The following is a 22,232-nucleotide window of genomic DNA, read 5'->3' on the forward strand; positions in this document are numbered from 1 at the left end:
TTTTGATCATCAGTCATTTAACAGAATGTTTGTAACCATCCAACAGAAGATCCCATAGATCAGCATCTAGACCAAGAAAGTAACTTTCCAGTTTGTCTTTCCAGTATTCAAAGTTTTCACCATCAAATACTGGTGGTCTAGTATAACCATTGTTACCGTTGTATTGCTCAGCAGAGCCAGATGTAGATGCAGATGTATTTGTTGAAATTTCACCAGCCATCTTTTACTGAAGCGTTCTTCTCTTCCTGAATCTTTTCTAAACACGGTTAAGTGCTTGCACCTTAGAACCGGCGCTCTGATGCCAATTGAAGGAATGAAAAACACTTAGAAAGAGGGGGTTTGAATAAGTGTAGTCTAAAAACTTGAACGATAAAAAAAATTTGCACAGTTATTTTTATCCTGGTTCGTTGTTAACTAAACTACTCCAGTCCACCCCCACAGAGTGATTTACCTCACCTGAGGATTTAATCCACTAATCGCAACAGATTACAATGGTTTTCCACTTAGTCCGCGACTAAGTCTTCTAGAGTATCCTGATCACAACCTGATCACTCCAGGAACAAATGCTTAGACACAAGCTAAGACTTTCTTAGAGTATCCTGACCACCACGTGATTACTCTAATTACAACTGCTTAGACACAAGCTAAGACTTCCTAGAGTATCCTGATCAACACTTGATCACTCTAGTTACTTACAAATTAATGTAATCAAATAAGAGTTTTACAATGCTTCTGAAAAGCTATAATCACAACAGTGATATTTCTCTTAACGTTTAAGCTTAATCTCACTAATATATTACAACAGCAATGTAGTGAGCTTTGATGAAGATAAAGTTTCTGAGCTTTGAATTTGAACAGCGTTTCAGCAAGTTAATTGTTGGCGAATCGTCAACCTTGCTTCTCATCAGAACTTCATATTTATAGGCACTTGAGAAGATGACCGTTGGGAGCATTTAATGCTTTGCGTATTCCGTACAACATTGCATTTAATGTTTCACGCTTTTGTCAACTACCTCGAGCCTTGTTCACGCTGTGTCTACTGACGTTGCCTTTAATAGCTTCCAACGTTCCTTTTGTCAGTCAGCGTAGCCTGCCACCTGTACTTTCTTCTGATCTGATGTTTGTGTATACAACATTTGAATATCATCAGAGTCAAACAGCTTGGTGCATAGCATCTTCTTGTCTTCTGGCCTTGAAGTGCTTCTGAGCGTGATACCATGAGAACTTCAGTGCTTCTGCTTCTGATCTCAAGTTCTTCTGATGCTTCCATAGACCCATGTTCTGATTCTGCCTTGACCATCTTCTGATGTCTTGCCAGACCATGTTCTGATGTTGCATGCTGAACCTTCTGAGACAAAGCTTCTGAGTGCTGATTTGTGCATACTCTTTATATATTTCCTGAAAGGGAAATTGCAATGTATTAGAGTACCACATTATCTCACACAAAATTCATATCCTTGATATCATCAAAACTAAGAATATTGATCAGAACAATTCTTGTTCTAACACCTTCTATTGTTCATTTAAAGGTTTTTGGATGTTTGAGTTTTGCTGCCACTTTACACTCTCACAGGACAAAATTTGCTAGTAGGGCTAGAAAGTCTATTTTCTTAGGATTCAAGGATGGCACCAAAGGGTACATCCTCTATGATTTAACTCATCACAATATCTTTGTATCTAGGAATGTTATTTTCTATGAGCAGATATTTCCCTTTCAGCCACACCAGTTCAAAACTCCTTCCCAACACACATCCCAACCTCAACCTCTTTATGACGATCCTTCTATGATCCATCAGTCTCCTATATCCACTGATGTCTCTAACCCTTTGGACAATACTACCTCATATTTTGGTCCTATCTCTGCTCCTATCTCTGCTCCTAGTCATAGTCAACTTCCGAGTGCCCACAATCCTCCTTCCGTCAGCAGCCCTAACTCTGCTACTGATCATAACTCTCCCATCCTGCAAGCTACTCCTATATCCACTTCTGAGTCACCTTTACTCACTTCTGTACCTGACTCTACTACTTTATCTCTTGGACAACCAATTGATACTTTTTTGTCTAATAATAGATCTTCTTCCTTCCCAACTCCTACATCTTCCCCTAATACCCCTGATGCTCATTCTCCTATCTTAAACAATCCTCCTCCTTCTATTAGACAGTCCACCAGATCTACTCATCCTCCTGGATACCTGGCAGATTATCATTGTTATCATATTTTGAATAACTCTAATTCTTTCTCTTTGTCCTCTACATCCTCCAAGCAACACTCTACCTTATATCCTCTATCATCTGTTTTATCCTATGACAGGTGTTCTCCAGCTTTTAAACATTTTTGTTGTTCTATATCTGCTATATCTAAACCTAAAACATATAAACAGGCCATTAAACATGATTGTTGGATTAATGACATGAATGTTGAGTTAGAAGCTCTTGCATAAAATCAAACTTGGACTGTGGTTGAGCTTCCTCCCGGTAAGGTTCCTATAGGTTGTAGATGGGTTTACAAAGTAAAACACAAAGCTGATGGCTCAGTTGAGAGATATAAGGCCAGACTTGTGGCAAATGGCTTCACTCAAATGGAAGGAATAGATTATTTTGATACCTTTTCCCCTGTTGCTAAACTTACCACTGTTAGATTTTTACTTTCTCTTGCAGCTATTAAGGGATGGCATTTGGAACAGTTAGATGTGAACAATGCATTCCTCCATGGTGATCTTCATGAGGAAGTTTACATGAGTCTTCCTCCTGGCCTTACTGGTGTCTCTCCATCCAAAGTATGCAAGTTACAGAAATCTCTTTATGGTTTGAAACAGGCTAGTAGACAGTGGTATTCAAAATTATCTGCCTTCCTTATTTCTCTGGGCTATAAGCAGTCATTAGCTGGCTATTCCTTATATGTTAAGTCTTCTTCCCAACATTTCACTTATCGGGATTTTGCCGAAAAAAATCAACTTTTATATTTTTGACGAAAAATCGATTTCTTTTTTAAAAAAGTCGACTTTTTATATTTTCAGTAAAATTGGTTTTTTCGAAAAAATTAAATTTTTATATTTTTGAATATATATATATATATATATATATATATATATATATATATATATATATATATATATATATATATATATATATATGGATTTTGCTACAATAGACCCACTTGTTTTTATGAAGGTCTATTTTAGCAAGTTTTAACTACAAAATGGTTAAATGCACCTTAAGGTGCATGTTGCTAAAATAGACCTTCATAAAAATAAGTGGGTGTATTATAGCAAACCCCAAAGGGGTTTGCTATAATACACCCACTTAATTTTATGAAGGTGTGTTTTAGTAAGTTTTAACTAAAAAATATTTAAATGCACCCTAAGGTGCATGTTGCTAAAATAGACCTTCATAAAAACTAGTGGGTCTATTGTAGCAAAACCATATATATATATATATATATATATATATATATATATATATATATATATATATATATATATATATATATATATATATATATATATATATATATATATATATATATATATATATATATATATATATATATATATATATATATATATATATATATATATATATATATATATATATATATATATATATATTCTCATCAATTGATGCAGATTGTTCATCTTCATCTTTTTGAATTTCATATATTCTATCTATTTAATGTTAGGATGATATAATAAATATAACTATACAAAATAATCATAACAAACCACTTATATAATAAGTTATTTATAATATAAGGATAAATACAAAAAAATAGAAAATTAAATTATAAATTAGATCATGAAATGAACAATAGATCTTAATAAAATTAAATACTTACCTATTAATTAATTAATTAATTAATTAATTAATTATTTAACATCAATAAAAAGTCAGTGTAATGAAGTATTTTTTTAGAAAATATAATCTTACCACTTCCTCTGAAATGAAGTATTTAACATCGATTTTTTATATTTTTGAATATATATATATATATATATATATATATATATATATATATATATATATATATATATATATATATATATATATATATATATTCTCATCAATTGATGTAGATTGTTCATCTTCATCTTTTTGAATTTCATATATAATCTTACTACTGAGTCTTGTAAGAATTTTTTCTTTAAATATTTTTAGGAGTTTTCATTGTTTGTAACACTATCATTTTAAGCACGGTTATGTAATTGTTTTAACTTCTGTCCATTTACAGGATCTTATATGTGAGGGTGAGACCAACCAATAAATCACAAGTTGACTATAAAAATTTACATATTCCAAAAAAATTGATTTTTTTTTTGGAAAAGTCAACTTTTTTCTTTTTTTGGAAAAGTCAACTTTTTTCTTTTTGAAAATAAAACTGTTATTTTTTTCGAAATAGTCAATTTTTATATTTTCGACAAAAAATCTATTTTTTTTTTCAAAAATATGCAATTCAAACTATTTAGTTTTAAACAAATTATAATTTAGGGCCCTTACTTAGGCCCCATAAAAAACAAAAATATAAGGGGGCTTTGAAATATGGGGCCAAAAAATTATTTATTTAGTAAAGGGCCTAAAAAAGAGGGGCCATATAGGGGCTTAATTGTTAGGGCTTTACAATTTTGGCCTTTTTTGACCCCTCTAGTATTCTTTCACAAATTTTTTCGGCTTCGATTTATCTTCAGACCTCGAGCTCAAATTTTGATCGGAAGATCGAGTTTCGTCGCATTCTTTGAGCAGTACACACAAAAATTCTGCACAGTTATGTTTTTTGCCTCAAATGACCAGATGAATTTCTTGCTGTTCAAACGCGCATAACTTCTTCACAGTTTATCGGATTGAGTCCGTTCTGGCGGCAACAATTGACAAATTTCGTCATCTTCGATTTTTTCGTTGGTCCCGATTCTTACTTTCATACTGAAACGCGTTTCCTAAAAAATGGAGCTCAGAAATGCGTTTAGGAGGGAAATTTGAAATTCAAAATTCAAACTCACTATAAATAGATTTTCCCCTCTTTTCTCATTCACTCACATTCACTCTCTCTCTCTCTCTCTCTCTCTCTCTCTCTCTCTCTCTCTCTCTCTCTCTCTCTCTCTCTCTCTCTCTCTCTCTCTCTCTCTCTCTCTTCACAAACCTCTCACTATTTTCTCCTCCTTTTCTCTAGAATCAAAAACTATTTTTCTTTAAGAACTTCAACAACATCTTGAGCAACTTCAAGAACACATTCAAGACAATTTTCAAAACTTCCTTCAATCTTTCTCCTCTCCTTCCCTCAATCAAGCTTCTACCAAGATCCACCACCTCCAATCACGACCGGCCACCACGCGCAAGCCTTTTGACCGCCACCGTGCTCTGATCGTGATCTTCGAAGTGAACTTCTCTCCTCTCTCGCACGATTCTCGCGGTGCATCCATCTCCGTCTTCGCATTTCGTTTGCTCTTCGATTCAGTAATTTCCTTGTTCTTGCATTTTAATTGTTGAAATTTGAAATTGAGTCACGATTTTGTTAAAGAATTGATGATGATTCAGTTGTTGTTGTTGTTGTTGCTCTTTGTAGATGATAATGATTAAATTGCAAAAGTATAGTATTGATGATAATGTGTTGTTTGAATAAAATTAGTAATGTGGAAATTGTTGTGTGTTGTTGTTCATGATGAATTTAGTGTTGATCCTTGATTGTAAATAGGGATGACAAGCAGACCCGCATCTGCGGGGCCCACCCGCACCCGAACCCGAGTCAACGGGTTAAAACCCGAGTTGACTGGGTTTGGGTGCCATCCGATATTTCGGGTGCGTGTTTGGGTAGTGTGAAACCCGCACCAGAAACCCGAAATCACACCCGCTTATATATATATATATATATATATATGTGTGTGTGTGTGTGTGTGTGTGTGTGTGTGTATATATATATAAATATAAATAAAAAAATAAATATGTATATATATATATATATATGTATATATATATATATATATATATGTATATATATATATATATATATATATATATATATAATATTGTGGAAAGTTGTTGGAAAAATATATTTTATGTATTTTGTCGCGGGTTCGGGTTTGGGTGAAAAAACCCGAACCCAACGGGTGTGGGCGTGGGTGTTATTTTACCACCCGAATATCATTTGGGTTTGGGTTCGGGTGCGGGTTTGGGTAATGTGAAACCCGCACCCGACCCGTTGTCATCCCTAATTGTGAAAATGATGATTTAATTGTTGTAGGGATGCCTACAGTTGAAAGATTAATGGATGCATGAGGTTGCTCATGCTTGTAAGGCTGCCTACGATTGGATTTTGGAATAGATTGCCTATACCAAGAGATTTATAAGGCGAGTGATGTTGTCAATCTTTTCCAGGTGACTGATGAGGTGACTTGATTGATATACTTCTGCTTGGAGACTGATAAGGTAAGTAGATATATCTACCTCTGGTTGGAAATTGATAAGGTAAGTAAGTTGATACCTCTGCTTGGAGTTTGACAAGGTGAAACTATTGATATACCTTTGCTTGGAGACTGATGTCATACCCCAAAATTTGCCCACACTTTTCAAAAAGTCAAAATTACTTTTAAAATTGGATTTTTATAAAATATTGGGTTCATTTACATTGACATCCAAAATTTTATAAAATAATAGTTTACTCTTAAATTATTTATATTTTAATAAATAGCAAAATGTTGATCGATGCTTCATAAACTTTCAATTGGCTTTTTATTTTGAATAAATAATATAGTACAATTGGTAAGCAAGTAAGGTTTGCAAGTACAAGGTCCCGGGTTCGAATCTCACTTCTGACTTTTTTTTTCCTTTTTATTTGTTTCTAACTTTAGTTTTAATTTTATTTTCATTTATATTCGAAAATCATAAAAAATAAGTTTTTTTTATTATTTATTTTTAATTTTCGTCTTCACCTTTTTATTTAAAAAATAACCAAAAAAATTATTATTACTTTTCTTTTGTAAATATTGGTTTTTGATTTCTTATTTTTATTAGGACTAGCATTATTATTAAGTTATTATAAAAAAGGGTTAATGAACTTTTTCGTCCCTTTAAATATTTCAAATTTCATTTTTAGTCCCTCCAAAATTTTCCTTCAAGAAATCATCCCTTCAAAATTTTTCTTCCGAACTATTGGTCCCTAACATCAAATTTCGTAGCTAATCGGTGGCTAAAGTCGTAGCTAATCTCTAGCAAATTTGACGTTAGGGACCAATAGTTTAGATGAAAAATTTTGAAGGGACGAGTTCTTAAAGGAAAATTTTGGAGGGACTAAAAACGAAATCTGCAATATTTAGAGGGACTAAAAAGTTCATTAACCCTATAAAAAATATATATTTTAGGTAATTATGTTTCAAATATTAGATTTTTTTTAGAAGTTAATTTTTATTTTAATACACTTAACCACAAAATCACAAATCAATAAAATCTTTTATTTTTCCAAAAACAAACACCCGACAGCATCAATAACATTTTATTTCTTTCCAAAGCAATACTCCAACAAGTAAAATCAAAATGGAAACCACATGAATAAAAAACTTAATGATATTTAATCTATGTTTTTAAATTGATTTCAGGTGGGAACGATAAAAGGGACCAATTTTTCCATCACTAGGGGGAGGTACTTACACGGTATAGATTTTCCACGGAATTTCTGATGAGTCTCCCAAAAAGTTCTAACCTTCTCTAACAATACTACCATAACCAATAAACTCTCCACTACTTCATTCATGTATTATTCATGTAGTGAGATTAATCTTACCAAAACCACCACTACACTCACACTTCCAACATATCCCAATAAACCACACAACCTGCATATATATACCATCACTCCCATAAACTAATATCTCATGTTTGATTAACAATTCCAAGTAACATTTATATGTCCTTTACTCATTTTTATGAAAATAAAAATAAACTAAGTTGCATATATCATCATATTTTGTTCCACTCTTGTTGTTGCTGTTGTTGTTGTTTTGCTTACAGAGAAAAAAAGAGGTAGAATCCGAAAGCCCAGACGCGAGATATCACCTCCACACAAAACAACCGCCGTCATCACCATCAAATCGCTAGCACCGCTACACACCGTCACGGTTCAAAGGTCCCTCCGTTCGTGTTCTTCGGTCGGACGCAGCCACGAACCAACTCCGACGAACTCGCAGCCACAAACCCGGTTCCGACGAACATTGCGCGGATCCCTCCAATTCTGCTGCCGAACAGCCCCCACACCGTTCGTGTCGACGCGTTTCCACCGTCTCCATCACCGGTAATATCTATAGCAACCATTATGTCTCTTTGATTCAAAGATTTGATTTTGTTATGTGTATAGGTGTGGTTGTCATTTTGTTTATTGTTAAAAGAAAAAGAGCTTCATGGAAGAAGAAGAAGAAGATATATTTTGTGTGGTTGTTGTTCCCTAGAGAGAGAAGATTCATTTTTAATTTGTTTATTTTTTGTTTTGTTTTGCTAACTATGTAGAAATATTGTTTTTTTTTTTTTCTTTTATTTTTGTATTATGACACATCTTAGGACATGTGTTGGCTTATGTATGGTTGTGACTTAAGTATTTGAATTGGCCAATAAATTCATAACAGAGTGGTCCGCCCCACCACACACGCTAATGCTGTCCAAGTTCTTTTTGTAAAGATAAATTAGAATTTTTATGGATTTTGGGTCCTAATTTCTACATTTATAATTTCTCACTTCTTATTTTAATGTTTTCTAACCTATTTCTTTTTTGGCAAAATACTCTTTTTGGTCCCTTATGTTAACCTCAAGGTTCATTTTGGTCCCTTAACTTCAAAAAGTGTCATATTGGTCCCTTAACTCTTCAAAAGGTGTCATTTTAGTCCTTTTTGTCATATTAGCGACGAATTTAGCGACGGATTTTTGAGTTTTTCCGTCGCTAATGTGACAAAAAGGACTAAAATGACACCTTTTGAAGAGTTAAGGGATCAATATGACACTTTTTGAAGTTAAGGGGCCAAAATGAACCTCGAGGTTAACATAAGGGACAAAAAAGAGTATTTTGCCTTCTTTTTTTACCCATTATAATTTTTGCTTAATATTTGTTTGTTAATTTAATTTTCAATATTAAAAATACAAAAAAAAATTATATAGATAGATTTTATTTTCCATTATTATTAAAAAAAAACTCTAAAGATATGTTGCTTATTTTAATTTCTCTTTTAGAATTTAGTGTGGTTTATATTTTAGATTCATATTCTTCCATTATTCATGCATTGTTATTTTGCTAACTTTTTTTTGTTTATGCGAGGTACCTTCTTGAGCCTTGTGGGTCTTCGCAAATTTTCTCTTGCTTTGTACATTTACCATTTTACTTCGCATTTTGTTATAGTTATGTAGTTTTTCATGGGATGTAAGGTTTTAATTGTAATCCCCCTCCCCGAAGCCCTGTAATAGTTAGGATTTTATGTTTCTGCCTTTACTTTTCTGCAATATATATCTGCGTGTGTTAGTAATTTAGGGAGTGAAAAGATTTCAAATTTCAATCGTTAGCTCACTAATCTCAGATAAAATATTCGAATCTAAATCAATTGCACACACTCACCTCTAGGGTACGCCCCTCTTGGTTGCCTTCGAATATAAGGTCGTGTCCCTCGAATGTAGAGGTACCCATTAGCAAAAGTCCCTCGATTAAAAATCATCGCAAAGATCATAAGTCCCTCGATGACCCACGATGTTGCCTACGATGATGTGATCTAGTCCCTCGAATGGTTGCTTACGAAGCAATGATTGTCCCTCCTAATATTGCTAAAGGTACCTCTACCTATTGCCTTCAACGACCTCGATGACCCTTCGATGACCCGTACGTCCAATATAAACAAGGACTACCTACCCATAAATGGTATGGTTAGTCCTGGGAAATTTAAAAAAAACATAGAAAAGACAAAGTATAGGGTAGTGCTCCTAGTTTGCTTGCTCAAAACAAAGAATTTGTTTTTCACACCTCTTTCAAAAACAAAGGCTACGCTTTTAAGCTAAAGTCCTTTTCTCTTCAAAAATCTCTTTTCCAAACAAACAATAAGCAAACATGAGCTAAGCAAATTAAGAGCCCGTAGACAACTACGGATGAAAAGGGTGCTTACACCTTCCCTTTTCATAACTTACCCCCCGAGCCCGTTTTCTTTCAAAAGGTCTTTTTCTGTACTTTTTACCTTTCCTAACATTGGACAAAATAAAAGTCGGTGGCGACTCTTGCTCACCGCAACATTGTTGCATATTAAAAATAAAAGTCAGTTCACCGAGTTACAACTGACAAGGTGAAACTATTGATATACCTTTTCTTGGAGACTGACAAGGTGAAATAATTTGATATACCTTTGCTTAGAGACTGACAAGGTGAAATGATTTGATACCTCTTCTTGGAGACTGATAAGGTGTAACTATTGATATACATTTGCTTGGAGACTGACAAGGTGAAACTATTGATATACCTTTTCTTGGAGACTGACAAGGTGAAATAATTTGGTATACCTTTGCTTAGAGACTGACAAGGTGAATTAATTTGATATGCTTTTGACTGATTCCCTCGTGGTAGGCCGTGGATGGTTAAGACACAGAGAGGTTGATTGCTTGTCACACGACTGTAGGGTGTTAAGTTGACATGAATTCCCGATGCTCATTTTGAACTTAAAGATTGCTAATGTATGAGAAGGATCCACTAGGGATTGTGAAAGTACGCAGAGAGCTGGCCCCTTTGTAGAGTGTCTTGCCCCAATTTGTTAATTTGTAGATATTCTCCTTGATATGATCTAGGAAGTAGTTTGATCACAATATGAATGACCCCACTATCTTGCATTTTGAAAACATTATGCCATTGATTAATTGACTCTTGTAAAGACTTGTCCCTAGTGAATCGTTTCTGAATCAACTCCTTTTGATTGACCCTTGCAGTGGTTTGCCCCAATATTCGAATTTTTAAATGTATGCCCCCAATCTCTAGGATCCAAAGGAAGTACCCTCAAGAAGACTTAAATCTCACCATGATGAACTTATTATATATTTCCCTAAGTCTGCGAATCTAGACAAGTTTTTCCTTGAAGTTGCTTGAAAGAAAACTTGGATTCTACATGCAATAGGATGAAATTGATATGCACTACCCCAACATTTGAGTTTCGAAGGTTTCTCCATGATTATTTAGGGCCTTCAGAAGTTGTCGAAAGAGGAAATCGGATCCTACCATGTTGTGATATGAACTTGATTAAGGAATGCCCCTTCGAAAGCTATTCCCCTTATTAAACGACACTTTGAAATGTGGCCCAAGTTGATTGAATCTTAGAATGATCGCCCCTAGTCAATAGGATCTTCATGTGATATACCCTTATGATCATTAGTATTGCCTTTGATCATAGGTTTCTTCCCAGATGCTTTGCCCTTAGTCAGGAGCGTCTTAAAATGGATCGCTTTTGATTAAATCAATTTTTAGATCCTCTTGATGCTAAGTGTCGATTCGTAGATAAAATTGTACATTTTGAAAAGTAATTCTTAGTGATGCACATGCAAGTTTTGAAATCGAAGTTTTCACATAGAAGAAATGGATGATTTAGAGATGAAGATTCAAAGAAGCGAAATGGTTAGCAATAATTTTAACAAGCCTAGAAGTCAGTTTAACTCAAATTTTTCTTAGTATGCAACATGGCCATGGTTCGTGGTTTTAAGAAAAAAAGGATATAAAACTCAAAATTTATTTATCCCACCCCACTCTCCTTGATATTCTCCAATCCTAAGTTCAATTAATCCAACAGAATGCGTTCAGTTCGCAAGAGAATTTTCGTAGTCGCGATGATGAGCAGAAGCATTAGTAAAGATTCAAGTGCCAACAAAAAAAATTGATAAGATCCAAGCATTAATGAGAATCTTTGATGATTTTTGAGGTGGCATTCATAAGATTGTTCTCCAATTTATTTGTTTTTAATCCCTTATTTTTGCATGGACCAATTCTTTTGAATTTTGGTCCATCGGGATACCCTAACTTTTGCCTAGGTCAATTTTTTTTAATTTTCTTTGACTTAGCAGGCTTTCTCCTTTTGAATTTATTTTTTCTTTTTGATTTTGAACATTTGTGACTACCATGTTCATTTTTGTGAGCTTCATCTTTATCGCTTCCTCGATCTTGAATAATGTATTGAGGAAGAAGACGCCGTGTACTTTATCTTCATTGATTCCTCAATCTTGGTTGATGAATGCGAGGAAAAGGATGTGCTCGAACCTTTGCTTATATAGAATGATTCTCTTGAGATTAGAACACATTATTGATGTAATTGAAATCTACCATGCCTTTGGTTAAAATTAATGTTTTTTAGAAGATGGAACAAAACTCCAACTCCCAGCTCGAGGGGGTTGACTACGAATTAACCTCCTTATTTCTCCATTGTTTAAGAATTGAAACAATGCCTTAAATCATCAGCTCGGTCTTACATTGAAAGCATACATTCAGAAAAATTTGATTATTTAGTTTACATCATTCTCCCTCGAAGTTTATTAAAGGTGACAGATAGAAAAGTGAAAAGCGGAAAAATCATTGATTAAATATGGAAAGTGATGAAACAGTGATACTAATGTTTTGATATTGAAAATGTGCACGCTCATTTTATTTGAATCACTAGTCAAAAGATATAAGTTTACACCAAATACAACTTAGAAAATAGGAAATTACAGATTGAAATTGATAAAGTCTAATGATCCCATGGAAGAGCCTCTTTGTTGATCCACTCGACTTTAGGAGATGCTTCGTAGTTCTCGTACTTGTCAAATCATGGGGTGACCCTTTAATTTTCTTGGGCATACCTATTACATGAGTGCACTTGCTCTTGTTGAGACCGTTTCTTTTGATATGGGGAATCACCAATGGTAGTTGCATTTGAGATGTCGTGTAGGCCTATGACTTGTATAATGAAGGGCTTCCTTCTCTCATTCGTAGGACTTGTAGGGCCAAGCTCAATGGTTGAATTTCTCCTTCAACAATTTAGGACTTTCTTGAAATCCTTCACAACATGCTTTGATTTTGTTCTTTGAGCATCAGGAAATCTTGCTAGCTGGATAAATGTTGGACAAGGGCGAAGATGGAAGTGCAAATGCATGTATGTATGTATGTAACTACAATACAACGTGGGCGTAGGATAAAGACAAACATAAGGATACCCTACACGGGTTGAGGGATGAACCTTAGTTTTGGAGATTATGACAAACCTAAGGAAACCTAAATGATTTTAGAAATAGCGCTGGACCTAATGAAATCCATACAGGCTAAGGATTATGACTTTCAGAAGGAACTCCTACAGACTAGAGATTATGACAAACACGCGTGAATTCCTATAGGCTAGGAATTGTAATAAACAAATGGGAGTCTTACAGGCTACGAATTGTGATAGACAAATAGAAGTTCTACAGGCTTATGGACTATGGATTGACAAACCTAAGGACCTAAACAGAAAGGAGGACACCTTATACTGACTTAAGGATTGTGACAGACACAATGGAAACTCCTTAAAGACTAATGGATGATGAAAGATAAAAGGAATCCCTACAGGCTAGAGATTATGACACACAACAGGGAATCCCTACAGGCTAGGGATTATGACATAAAAAGGGAAACCCCTACAGGCTAGGGATTATGGTATAAAAGAGGAAATAGGGATAATGTTGTACAGAAGGTAACCCTTGCGAGTTTGGTGATAAATATGGGAATGAGAATACCCTATACGGGTTTATAGAAGGTAACCCTTAAGCGGAACCTTTTTGTAGACCGAGACTTTCGTCTCATGGTAACACAAGATCTCACCATGATATTTTGTTTTGGGTTTATACAAAGAGTCATTGCTCAAATCCAAGGTCCTATCTTCGAGAGAGTCTAGCCCTTTCTAAAGATACTTCTCGGAATTCGATAGACTCTAGGTGAAGTTGTTGCAACAACACACAGGGATTTTTAAAACCCTCGTGGCCAATTGATACTTATTCTAAGGTTCCTTATCATTTCTTCTCAACAAAATTAATCGCACCAAACAATACAAAATAAAATATAATTAAAGCAATAAATAAATAAATGCATAAATAAAGCAAATATGAAAATAACCAAATAAAATAAAACCCCCAAAAAACCTAGACCCAAAGGTAGGTTTGACTCTAGTTTAGGGGAAAGGAAGTCCCCAGCAGAGTCACTAGTTGTAGCAACCAGCTTAAAAATTGAGAGAGTCGCCACTATTATTTTTTATATTAAGAGAAGGGAAGATAACAGATAACCCTAATCGTTTAGTGATTCTAAGTTCTTGAGTGGATAAAATAAAGGGAAGGTGTTAGGCACCCTTTATCTCCCTTGTACTCAAGGGGACCCCCTTTAGGTTTAGAATTTAATGAGGTTTTAATTTGAATAATCAGTCGATAGACGCTGAGTCGATCAATCGATTATTCGAGGATATGGTGGATGTAAAATCCACCCAGCCTATTATTTGTAAAAAAATATTGAGTTTTTAATGTCTTGAATTTATTATGCTAGTTCCATGTATACGTGAAAGGATTTTAGTTTTCTAATTAAGGGACTCGCCTTGGTTTCACAACTGTGTGCCTACGCTCTTAATGCAATGAGAAGAATATACAACAAAGAGAATGATATATCACAGATATCACTAGCGATCATAAAACCCTAATTCTTTAGCTTGATTCCAAGGAATAGCTTGATCAACCATCTTGTGTATCTTTGACCACTAGCCTTAGGTGTTACAACTTTAGATGTTGTCATCATCAAAACCATGATGTTATCAGGGCCAAACATATCTTGCTTATCTATAAGCTTTGATCACTTACTAATTAATCCTACAGGCACATAGTTCCACAATTAGGGCATGCCTTCTTTATATCGGTGTAATCGACGCATATTCTCTATTTTCTCAAGGCTTTCTTGACTAAGACTATATTGGATAGCCACTCATAATACTTCACTTCAAAGATGAAATTAGCATCTAGTAGCTCTGGATCGTCTTTTCTATTGCCTTCTCGGGAGATTGCCACCTTCATCTTTGCAACACGTACCCTGCTCCGGGATCGACATTCAGTTGGTGACATGCCACACTAGGATTTATTCCCGGAATCTCTTAAGGAGAGATGGCGAAGAGATCATTGTTAGCTCTCAAACATCTTACTAATCCTACTTTACTTCAATCGGTAGGCCGACTCCTATTCTAATTGACCTCATCGGATTATTGTCCAACTTGACGGTCTCAAAGTCTTTTTTTAGAAACGATCTTAGGATCTTCGCTTTAATCCCAATTAAGAGTTGAAATTTTTCTCCGAACGAGAGTTCTTCCTCACGCACTTCGAGGTTAGCTATGTTCGTCGCTCACTAACCAGGAGAGATCTGATCAAATAGAGATCTGATCATGAAAATTCGTAAGAATCAACAATCGATTTCCATATATGAGCATTTGTTATGTTCCTAAACTAGGATTGTTGGTGCATATCCTCAATGTGGTGGTTCTTGTTACTCCGATGCGGTTGTGCGCGATAGACATGCAAAGTCAGCACTCCAACGACCAAATCAGTTTTTAAAAAATTAATGATTATATTAGTGAGTAATGAGAGAAATCATACATTTTTTAGTGCAAAGTAGTGATATTTATATGGCGGACGAAGTTGAGTATTCATTGTATTGGGTCAGAGACCAACACGATTCAGAAATAATATTAGTTATTGATTTAAAGTTGAATATTTTTAATTAATAGATAGTTGTGATTGAATGATACCGTAATAAATTTTTATATTATTAAAGTAAGAAAAAGTTATGTCTCTATATAAAAATATGACACTTAAAAAAAATCTTCAAAATAAATGTTATTTTAAAGAAATTTTAGTTATAATTTTAAATTTTTATTACATACACTGCTTTCAAAGTATTATATTCTATTTTACATTTATGTCATAGAAAATTCATAAATAATTAACAAAATTAGTTTGATAAAAAAATATAGGTTTTAACCATGTATGAAAAATGTCAATTTTCATTACAAGCACTAGTTTTTAAGGTACTATATATCTCTTTTATGATTATATATTAGCGAGAAATTCGTCAATAATTAATAAAACTAGTTTGGTCAAAAAGTTATTTTATTTATAATTTTATTGTATAATATGAATATGTATGAAAAACTTTAACTAGTGCTTACTCCGTCCAAATTTATAAATTAAAGAGATTTTATTTTTTTATTTTAAATTATAAATAAAAATAAATTTTATTTTTTTATCATTTTATTTTAAATATATACCCTTTCAAAAAATTACTTTTAATTAATTCATTAACATTCAATTCAAATAAAAAAAAACCCAAAGTAAAATCAAACTATAAATTATCATGTTTTTGTTTTCTTAATAAATATTGAATTTAATTATAATTTTTATTTATATTTTTTAATTTATTTTTGAATCAAATAATTTTGATTTCATTCTCATTTTTTCACTAAAAGTCCATTTTAGTTAAAAAAAAATCATCGATTTTAAGGGTAAAAATATGAGACAAAATCTAAACTATTTAAATTTAAAACAACTAATTATTTCTATCAAATAATGTGAAATAAGAACAAAAAACTACAATTAAATTTCCTTAAATATAAATTGATTTATTTTCTAAATTTAGAACAAGGAATATATTATTTGAAACGGATGAAGTAAAAGCCAATCAATAACCGATGAAATTAAAAGCCAACCAATAGCAGTGTGATGTCGGCAGCAGAAATCTAAACCGTTGGATTAATCGGACGGTTGGAAATTACGATAAAAAATACATCATAGCTATAAATTACACTCACGTTCTCTGTTTAGCTATCGGCCAAAAAAAAAAACCTAAATAGTTTGAACTTTCAGATTGTGTGTTATCTGTTTTTCTTTTTCAGGTAAAGTGATGTCATCACTGCTTAGGTACAAGGATTGTTTTGCGGGTTTTTTATGAATCGTCAGGTGGATTTGGTGCCTCATCTAGCATTTTTTTATTTTGATTTCTAACTACAGCTATATCAACAATTTTTACTACTTTTGATTTGCCAGAGAAAGTTTACTTATGCCCAAATGCCCTGTCTATGTTTTTAGGTTACTATTCTCTTTTGTCATTTCTAATTTGGTTTAGTATGTGAGGCTTTTTTGTTGTTATATATGCATTGTGATGAATTTGTATCTTCCTTTCTTCTTTAATTATAATTTTATTTCCTAGGAGAGCTAATTTAAATAATTGTAATTTGACATTGTTTTTTTTTTTAATTTTTGGTCACAATATAACCTTCTTTTCTTATAAAATTAATAATAATAATAGAAATTTAAAATTCTTTCGAAACGTGACACTAAATAAGGTTGTTTTAGGATCATAATTTAAATTTCAGCGAGTATCAACCTTTTATTGAAATTTCAGCGGTATTTAACATATTTATCAAGTTTTTAACTTACAAAACGTGTGGGGTGACCCCGTGTGGGGTGACCCCGTGTGGGGTGACCCCGTGTGGGGTGACCCCGTGTGGGGTGACCCCGTGTGGGGTGACCCCGTGTGGGGTGACCCCGTGTGGGGTGACCCCGTGTGGGGTGATATTTATCAAGTTTTTAACTTACAAAACGTGTGGGGTGACCCCGTGTGGGGTGACCCCGTGTGGGGTGACCCCGTGTGGGGTGACCCCGTGTGGGGTGACCCCGTGTGGGGTGACCCCGTGTGGGGTGACCCCGTGTGGGGTGACCCCGTGTGGGGTGACCCCGTGTGGGGTGACCCCGTGTGGGGTGACCCCGTGTGGGGTGACCCCGTGTGGGGTGACCCCGTGTGGGGTGACCCCGTGTGGGGTGACCCCGTGTGGGGTGACCCCGTGTGGGGTGACCCCGTGTGGGGTGACCCCGTGTGGGGTGACCCCGTGTGGGGTGACCCCGTGTGGGGTGACCCCGTGTGGGGTGACCCCGTGTGGGGTGACCCCGTGTGGGGTGACCCCGTGTGGGGTGACCCCGTGTGGGGTGACCCCGTGTGGGGTGACCCCGTGTGGGGTGACCCCGTGTGGGGTGACCCCGTGTGGGGTGACCCCGTGTGGGGTGACCCCGTGTGGGGTGACCCCGTGTGGGGTGACCCCGTGTGGGGTGACCCCGTGTGGGGTGACCCCGTGTGGGGTGACCCCGTGTGGGGTGACCCCGTGTGGGGTGACCCCGTGTGGGGTGACCCCGTGTGGGGTTAAATGAGTCTTGTAACTTTTATAGAAATAAATGTTCTTGGAACAATTAACAATGTTTATTTTAGCTCATTTTTAAGAAATGGATGGTAAACGATTTTCATTGTAATGTATTGCATTAAACAATGTTATTTTTTTTATTTTTAATATGAGTTAGTTTGTAGTTTCTTTCTTGTTTAGCCCCACCAATAAATAATGTCTAGATCCGCCCCTGATTGTTTAATATTTTCAGTCCTACTTTTCTGTGTAACTTTTGAAAATTTAATCTTACATCTTTCGCACTCTTTCATCTCTTACCTAAATTAATTTTTCTTACAAATCCTCATCTCTTGCATCTCTCACTAATTATTTTCCAACTTAAATTCATACGTTTCTCACATTTTTTTTTATTTTCTTCTGCACGGTTTATTCATGTTTTTTTCTAATTGTTTGCTTTTTTAGTCATATCATCATGTTCACTAACTACATTTAATAAATATGAGCAGCAGACCAAGCTCTAGAAGAATATTGATGGAGAAAATTATTCATAAAGGATATTAATGAAAAAAAATATTTGTTGAAATTAAATACACTTAAATGTCATTAATTAGTCATAATTTTATTGTTTTAATAATAATTTTATTTTGATTATGAATATATAAATTTGTTTATGTCATATAAAAAATAGACACAGCCTATCAAATTTAAATTGAATTTCAATCTCATTAACTCATCTTTATAGTTTCATCATTGTCTCTACTACTATGTCAATCAACTTATCTCTATATATCTTAAAATTCAATCTTATTTTTTTCGATCATTTCTCTTTCCATCTTATATTCATATCTATCATTTAAATTTATTAGACATATAAATAGAGAAGAAGAACAACATCATGTATAAGTAAACAAAATCACTTTTGTATAGTCATATTATGCTTTCTTTAACAACTTTTTTCTAAAAAATAAATCTAAATAAAAATAATTGTGATAATAATGAATTTTGAGGGTGAAAAACCGATTCTACCTATTTTATAAAATGAAAAAAGAAAAGAAAAATGGTTTAAAAATATTAGATATTTAAATATGAAAATTAATCAATTATTTTTTGTTACTTAATATTTTAAATTTAAAAGTAAATATTTGAAATTTAAATGGAAATTTTATATTTATTCAAAATATTGAAGTTACTGGTCAAAATATTGAATATTGACGGAAACATGAAGTTACTGATCAAAATATTTTAAAATTAACGGAAACTTGAAGTTATTGATTAAAATATTGAATATTAACGAGAATATGAAATTACTTATCAAAATTGAATATTAACGAGAAAAAGAAAGTTACAGATCACAATATTGAATATTAACAGAAACCTGAAGTTATTGATTAAAATATTGAATATTAACGGGAACATTAAGTTACTTGAATATTAATGGGAACATGGAGTTACTTATTAAAATATTGAATATTAACGGAAACATGAAGTTGCTGATCACAATATTGAATATTAATGATAACCTAAAGTTACTATTAAAATATTTTCCTTCCATTGAGTTGATTTGATGAAGATTTCTACCTAAACGAAGTTCACTTGAAACCTTATGAAAACTGAGTTGAGGAGCTTCAATAGAGGCACGATTTGGCTTGCTAATGGTCTGGTTAGTTTCAATGAAGGTCAAGGAAACTAATTGAATGGAGAATTTGAGTGTTTGAGGTGTGGAAATGAAAAAAAGAATTACAATCTTAAGAGTTCGAATGGGATCTTAGTAGGGGTATTTTGGCTCTCAAAAGCTTGGGAAATGAGAGGAGAATGATCCTCTATTTATAGCTGAGCTCAAGGAATATTCATATGTGTGAAATGATAAGAAATTGAATGAATTCGTGTGAAGTTGCAAGCATGAAAAGTGTGACTTGGAATTCCATCAAAAATCTGCCAAATGATGTGTTTCAAGGCATTAATCACCTTCTAGAAGCTTTCTAAACATGTTTAGATTAACATTGAGTCTTAATTCTCCCATTTAAACAAGTTTCAAGTGAAATTGCAAACTGATCATGGTGAATTTTTCAACTTCAAAGTCCCTTTTTCATCAATACATAACTCATAATGTATAAAGCTTTATGGCATGATTCTTTTTGCAATTGAAAGATCTTCCCTCAAGCTTTACAACGTGCAAAGAAAGTATTGATCTGGCCATTTGAGCACAAAGTTGTGTATCTTTGAAAATTGGAAAAACAACCTAATTTTTATACTTAGAAAATTTTCTAAGTATGGAACTTCAAAATGACCTATAATGTTTTGCATAATTTCAATGCCTTCCTCAATGATTTAGCTCTTGGTCCTTGAAGATGAAATGAAGTAGACATCAAGAAGAGTTCATATCAAAAAGAGGCCCACAAAAATGTTAATAAATGAGAAATTTATAATCTTGGGAAGTTGATGAAAAAATCTTGAAAACTCCATAGGTGACCTATAGTCTTTTGCAATATTCAAAATCAGCTCTTGAACCTCAAAGATGAAATGAAGTAGACTCACTTAAGGTAAATATACAAAAAGAGTGGTCTCAAAATAATAAAAATTGAGCAAGTTATGTTCCTTTGAAGTTGACATAAAATTCTTTGAACTTTAAAGGAGGACCTATAATGTCTTCACATCTTTGATGACTTTCTTCATAAGATAATCTCTTGACTTGTGAAGAGAAGTTGTTGATAATGTTAAGCAGAATCATTTTCAAAAATAAGCACACAAAAATGTTAAAAATTAAGAGAGTTATGCCCTTTTGATCATAGAATCAAGAACGTGTCAAATTAGGTCAATCATATTGAATCAACTTTGAATCTTTTAAATTTTTCTTGCATTATAAGGCATGAGGAGGTACATGAGACCTTGAAATAATGTTATCTTGAAGCACAATCAATGATGAGGCTCATAACTTGATGAAACTTTTTGGAGAAGGCATGGAAATAAATAAATGAACCTATGGAGTTTCTTGATGAATCAAGCCAGGTAATCTTGAGATGATACTTTGATTATGAGAATGCTCCTTTGAAGTTCAAACCATTGATCTTCCATGGATGACTAGTTTAGTTGAGAGTCGATCCTTAAAACTCTAATCTTAGGAGAGGAGATGAATGCACTTGGCTCAACACCTATAATGTACAAAGTATTGAAAGAAACAATATATCTTTTGTATTTTGGTTAGATTTTAGTATAAAATTAAATAATCACAACATAGTCAAACTTGGATGCTTGGTGATCCCTCAAAGGCAAGATGAGCACAATGCCAAGGGTTACTCTGAAGATTGTGATCTTGATGTGTTGTTTAAATTCAAAAAATAATTGAAGATTCTTAGGGTAAAAAATTAGGGTATGATAGATGCCCATATTTAAATTTCTTCTATCCGAAGATATGAAGATTGAAATCTTCGTCTCAACCTGATTGAAGGAATTTAAATATAAAATACGCGATTTTTGGCCCTAAGATGCCATGTGATGCATATGAATACGTGTAATGGGTATGATAATCATAAGAAGAAAACAAGACATCACTGGGGAAAGAAAAGACGGACTCCGCTGTAAGAAGAAAACTCCACTGGGGAAAACACCTTCCACAGGTAGGAAAATGATAATGATCATCGAGTCATAATCGATTAGTTAATAATCCGAAAATAATATTATTAAAATGTAATTGAATAAAAAAATACATATTTTTTGAAACATAAAGTATGTTAAGTAACAAATGTTTTTATTCTTACTAATATTATTTTGTTTAAAGTTTTTGTTGAGTAGTAACTATTAATGCATTAATTTTTTTATAATTTTTATGTTTTATCTAGGGATGTCAATGGGCCGGGGCGGGGACGGGGGGATACATTCCCATCACAATCCCCGCCATCGAATTTATTCCCCATTCCCGCTTCGGGTCTCCGTTACGGGGGATTTTGTCCCCCATCCCCGTCCCCGCGAATCCCTGCGGGTCCCCATAGATCCCCAAGGTTCATGCGGTTTTATTTATTATGTTAAACCAAATTAATAGTAAAAGCTTCA

The 22,232-nt window shown here is 33.9% G+C and overlaps 1 protein-coding gene across 1 annotated transcript; it reads left to right on the plus strand.

Moving 5' to 3' along the window:
• The first annotated feature begins 2,579 nt into the window (after positions 1-2,579).
• LOC131633712 (protein RNA-directed DNA methylation 3-like) lies at positions 2,580-18,212 on the plus strand. Its single transcript, XM_058904401.1, has 2 exons — positions 2,580-2,805; positions 17,440-18,212. Exons 1-2 carry the CDS (start codon positions 2,580-2,582, stop codon positions 18,210-18,212), a joined length of 999 nt encoding a protein of 332 aa, XP_058760384.1.
• The last annotated feature ends 4,020 nt before the right edge of the window (positions 18,213-22,232 follow it).

Source organism: Vicia villosa, unplaced genomic scaffold, assembly GCF_029867415.1.
Source record: "Vicia villosa cultivar HV-30 ecotype Madison, WI unplaced genomic scaffold, Vvil1.0 ctg.001168F_1_1, whole genome shotgun sequence".
Classification (NCBI taxonomy): domain Eukaryota; kingdom Viridiplantae; phylum Streptophyta; class Magnoliopsida; order Fabales; family Fabaceae; genus Vicia; species Vicia villosa.

What these genes read in the sequence shown, in the direction of transcription:
- LOC131633712 (XM_058904401.1), top strand. Translation starts at nt 2,580, where the DNA reads ATGGAAGGAATAGATTATTTTGATACCTTTTCCCCTGTTGCTAAACTT. An exon ending in GTTACAGAAATCTCTTTATG is followed by an intron (nt 2,806 to 17,439) that starts GTTTGAAACAGG and finishes ATATTTATCAAG; the next exon opens with TTTTTAACTTACAAAACGTG.